The sequence below is a fragment of the Diadema antillarum genome, unplaced genomic scaffold, assembly GCF_040938485.1.
Source record: "Diadema antillarum isolate AM-2024a unplaced genomic scaffold, OU_Dant_1.0 seq00001930_RagTag, whole genome shotgun sequence".
Lineage (NCBI taxonomy): Eukaryota > Metazoa > Echinodermata > Echinoidea > Diadematoida > Diadematidae > Diadema > Diadema antillarum.
Window position 1 is genome coordinate 424,105 of NW_027272593.1, and position 5,064 is coordinate 429,168.

Sequence of the window (5,064 nt, forward strand, 5' to 3'; positions counted from 1 at the left end):
ATAACTTTTGCATCGATTGTCCAATTTTCCTCAAACTTTCACTGATGTGTTCTACTAATATTGTTGCATTTTCTCAATCCTTATGTTTATGAAGGTGAACTTGTCCTTTAAAGATGTTGTTCTCTCTTTTGCAGAATGGCATTTATCACATTCAGCTGTCCAAAGGAGGCATCAAAAGCAAAAAGAGCAACTCACTTTGAGCTCAGCTTAGATGGACGGTACGGTCTTTCTCTTTTGTGTATTTTTATGTCAAGTTTGATGTTCTGATAAGTGAATGAAGGCACAAGTAATGCATTATTTATGTCACTCTGAAAGATGAAATGAGTTGGGAAACAATGAAGAAGGAATAGCGCAAAATGAAGAAATTTGTAGAATGTATTGCTTGCATTTTATTCTATTCATTCCACCATCACATCTTGGTTAAAAGAGGTGGGCCTGCTCAGAGAATTCATCCCCCTTCCCCCCCCCCCCCCCCCAAAAAAAAAAAAGCAACAACAACAAACAAACAGAGAATACTATATACACCCAATGGCACTTTTTCAGGCCTAATGGAAAGTTGAACTGACATGACTGTGTGACCTTTGTATGTTTGGTTATGCGCTATCACATTAATGAGATGAAAGTTTCTTTGTAAGAAGACTAATAAATAACTGAAGTTAGTTTGATGGCTTTAGATTTCCTACCCTGTATTACTAAAGTCGATGTCAATACCTCAAAGATATTGTTCAAATTGTGAGAAATGAATCTCTGCCATTCCTCAAAAAAACTAGAGTGATGAAGTGCAGTGCCATGGAAACCAGATCCCGGAAAAGCAGGGGCAGAGTCAACAGGCAGCTGGAAGATGTGGACAAACACTCACTGATGGGTGATTCCAGGAGTATGAATAGAAGCTGTGATGTGTTCTCAGCTGATGGAGCCAAGGGTCAGGGTGGAGCTGAAAAGGTTGCTTCTGATGACGATAACTTGGGCGGTGACTGCAAAGAGGAAATTCCTGATGACTCCCTCATCAATAATTATCTTCCTGATGATGTGCTGGCCATGATCTTTGGCTATCTCGGTCTTAAGGAGAAAGTCGGAATTGAATCAGGTAAAGAGACATGTTTTCCTTCTTTTTAAAATTTATCATTAGCCGTTACTGTCTTTTGGAGCATATAAAGATAGTCGTAGGAGGAGCTTGTGGTTAAAAAATAAAGTTCTCTCAGGTACTTGTGAATACACTGACGTGATTGTAAGGTGCACCTTGTTTGTCCAAATCATTTTTTGTCTTAAACTTAAGGCCCCTTCAATTACAGTTGAAATGTTAAAACAAGAAGCTTATTACACCAGGGAATATTAACACATGATATGCTTTTTTTCTCTTAGTTTGTATGACACTTTATATAATGTTATAAGGTGTCATGATTTCTGTCAAAATTTCAGATCAGCATTCCAGTCGTGTGGTAAAAATTCACATGGCAGTTATTCTTTATATTGCCTTAGATGAAAAGTAAGCTGCAAAAACTGTCACTAATCTAGTTTCCCCCATCTGATAATGACTTGTAGCCAGAGGGGACCTAGTCTTGGGCAGATCATGTGGACCATTTGCATTGATTTATATGAAAAGTTCCTTTCCTAGCAGTGCTAAATTCACTTCTGAAAGTATGGAAATGAACCTGGATTTTTGATTTCACATGCTTCTAAGTGCTTTCATGTAAGGACTTTATATCCTGTACAAGTACCGCACAATGGGAAAAAGAAAATATGCTTCAGAAAAACCTGTGTATCTACCGTGATTTTTTATGCATTGATATATCTTTAAAAAGATTTGGTAAATTTAGCAGCTTTTGGAACTAAAATTTTTAGCAAGGGGGTGTTCAACAGGTAAATGTTGATTTAGTGACTAGTCTCTTTGACTTCGTGTATTTTTTCTTGGATAATTTGTTTCCTCTACGCATTCTCATTCTCCATATGTCCAAAGAATTTTTATTCATGGAAATGAAACATTTCGCATCTAATCATCAAGTGATATGTGGGTCATCTAAAGCTTTTTTTTTTTTGGTACACACAGTCCTATTTTGATGAAAAATGGATTTAGCACCTTTTGTCTCCCAAGTCTGCAGGAGATGGAGGAGAGTGGTGTTGGATACGTGGCCGTCTCAACGCTCTCTTCATTTCAACAATGTCTTCAAGGGATTCACCTTTTCTGATGGTAAAGTTGTGAAGCCGTCTTTGTAGGCCGCTGCTGCTGTCGAGCCGTGCTTACAAGTAATGATAGCTGTATGACCCAAAATAATGATTTTAACCATATCTTAACCCTAACTGCACTGGGGGGGCTGGGAGGCCCCTCCTCCATTGGCGATTGCATCGCGACCGCTGGGAATTTCGGATTCTCACTTCATGACTTTTTCCCCTGAAGTCTTGTGCAAATTTTGATACCACATTTGTCCATATCGCACCTGCCTAGGGGGTGTTGTGGGCCAATTAGTATGCGCATGTCATTAAAACGGCTCATCGCTGCATATATTTGTGTACAGTTACACACTGTCAATAGACCATGGCTTACATTACTTTATAAATTTTGCTCAGGAATTGGTTTTCCACTTGGTTCATGCTTCTATATTGTTCTGAAATAAATTGGGCAAAGTTTAGAAACAATGATATACATAAGGAATATAAAACAATAGAAAACATAAGAAATAAAAACAATACAAAACATAACAAAAAGTTGTTTTTTTCTCGTTTTTTTTTTTCTCTCTCTGATTCATTTCACATTTGGGAAACATTATTCTTCATTATTACTCAGTTTTCATGTAATTTTGTACTTGTTTAGGCTGAAATTATGAAAATATCCCCCAAATGCATAAGATATGCATTATGAATAATTAATTAGCTAATTATGCAAAAAAATGCATAATTGATTAGAATAAATTACACCATCAGATTCAGCACGCGAAGATCTATCAGCATGCAAATTTTCAAGTTCATCGGACAATGCGTTTCCGAGATCAATGGGGGGGGGGCTCCCAGGTCCCCCCCCCCCCCCCCCCCCCCCAGTATTTTCATGGAGCCAAATAGCCCAGTACAGTAAGGGTTAAGTGGGGTGGGGGGGGGGGGCAAATTGTTCCCCCCCCCAAAAAAAAAAAAAAAAAAAAAAAAAAAAAAAAAATTATGTGATGATTCTGTAACACGCAAAGATTTTGCTGCGCCATTTCATGATTTTCTTCTTTGAAGTCTCCCACATACCGTGAGACCAACTGTGGGACGTCTGGGTACAGTGTTTTGTACATAATGACAACCCCAAAACAGCTCAAATTGTGATATTGTGTGCAAACTCAAAGCAATTTGTGTTTTTTGCTGTTAAATTTATATTGGCATGTTTATTTCAACTTTTAGTCATTGAAATTAATTGATTATAACGTAAAAAGGGTGAATAAGTGTCTGCAACAAATTTGACAAAAAACAATAAAACACAAAAGGTCAAAAAAATAAATCACATAAGAAATTAACAAGACAAGAAAATACGAAAGTAATTGATTTTGATTGTGCTAATTTTTTTTCTAGAAAATTGTCTGATGTGTCTTGAGAAACTCTGACACAAAAATTAGCAATCTTTTAGCTTTTTTTTAATGGAGTTAGAGGTGAAAATATGATTTCATGCATAAATTTGTATAATTAATTCAAACTAAAAAAAGGAAAGTTATCAATATTTTTCTATTGTATAACCTATAATCTTGCAGTTGACATCTGGCTATATGTTCAGGCCGAGATCTAAAAGGGAGGGGGTGTCAGTTTGATTGAAATATCATTAAATTAACAGCCCGGTTTTTCATTGCAACCTTCCCTTCTTAAAGGTAATATTGTCGCTCTCAACGACAACATACTCAAGTCCATTCTGAAGAAAGGCTGCAGCAACCTGCATCACTTGGATCTGTCCGCATCCCCAAGGTTCATAACCTCAAGGTCATTGAACTGCATTGGTGAGTGTGAAGTCCACATCACTGTAAAGATGTCGCACCTGTTTAGTGTCTTATTAGATTATGTATCATGTGCACTTGTATGTAGAGATTATTAAGTCTGTAATTATGTACTCATTCAGCTGTAAATTTGCCATTGTTGCTGTTCTGTTATTGATTATCATTTGCATAGATTGAAAATGAAAAGAGAGCTTGTATGTCGACAGTTGGATGTGCTGTTATTCATCAATGAAGCTGTGCAAATGTCTGTTTTCTGTGGTTAAGCATCAAGATTTTAGATAACATCATTATAATCCAGAATTTTTTTCACAAATTATGAATTTTGCTTGTTCGAAACTGCTAGTCCTTGTTTTATTGTAATTGGAATATGTGGGTGATGCTGGTAGTTTTGATAAGAATGTCCAGTATTCTCCAATAGTGCAATGTCAGGCCCAAAGATTGTCGGTAGATGGCCATTGTGGTGTCATTAGTTAACGGATGAATAAGTTATATGTCACATCTTTTCTGCAAAATATGGGTGCTGAAATCAACCAATAACACATAATTTAGATACGTTCAGCAATGAAACCTTCACACGTGTTTATGTTGCCATTGTACAGCTTGACAATTGTTAGATCTAGATTATTAGTGATGCTCAGTAAGATGTATTGTTTACTTATCTGAAAAAACAAAAACAAAAATGTCTTGTCGGACAATGATTTGAAGTTCATGGAATAATTTTTTGTTTGTTTGAAGGGAATATTTGCAGAGAACTGCGTCACCTGGACTTGTCGGGGACGAAGATTAATAATACCAACCTCAAGATGCTAACCAATGGGTGCCGGAAGATTGAGGTAATATATTCATTTTAGATGAAAGGGGGATGCTGAAGGGGGAGGGGGCAATGGAAGGGATTTGAAACTAGTTGTATGGTAGCAGGGCTGCAGAATCACTGATTACTTTAACTATACTGTTAGTAGTCACTGGTTCTACACTGATACGATACAAAGTGTACATGTTAGATGAGAAGATGTCAAAGTAACTATATTTCTCACATTTTTTCATGGTTTGAAGAGTAGATTTAATTTATATATGTGGAAAGATGTAATCAAATGACAGACAAAATCAATGA

At 36.6% G+C, this 5,064-nt stretch overlaps 1 protein-coding gene across 1 annotated transcript; it reads left to right on the forward strand.

The window, feature by feature from the left end:
• Window positions 1-750: 750 nt before the first annotated feature.
• LOC139713251 (uncharacterized) lies at window positions 751-4,786 on the forward strand (the record flags this gene model as incomplete). The annotated part of the gene is made up of 4 exons (XM_071624995.1): window positions 751-1,087; window positions 2,093-2,188; window positions 3,831-3,956; window positions 4,689-4,786. Coding segments are annotated over exons 1-4 (633 nt in total), but the record flags the coding sequence as incomplete, so codon positions are not given.
• Between the last annotated feature and the right edge of the window lie 278 nt (window positions 4,787-5,064).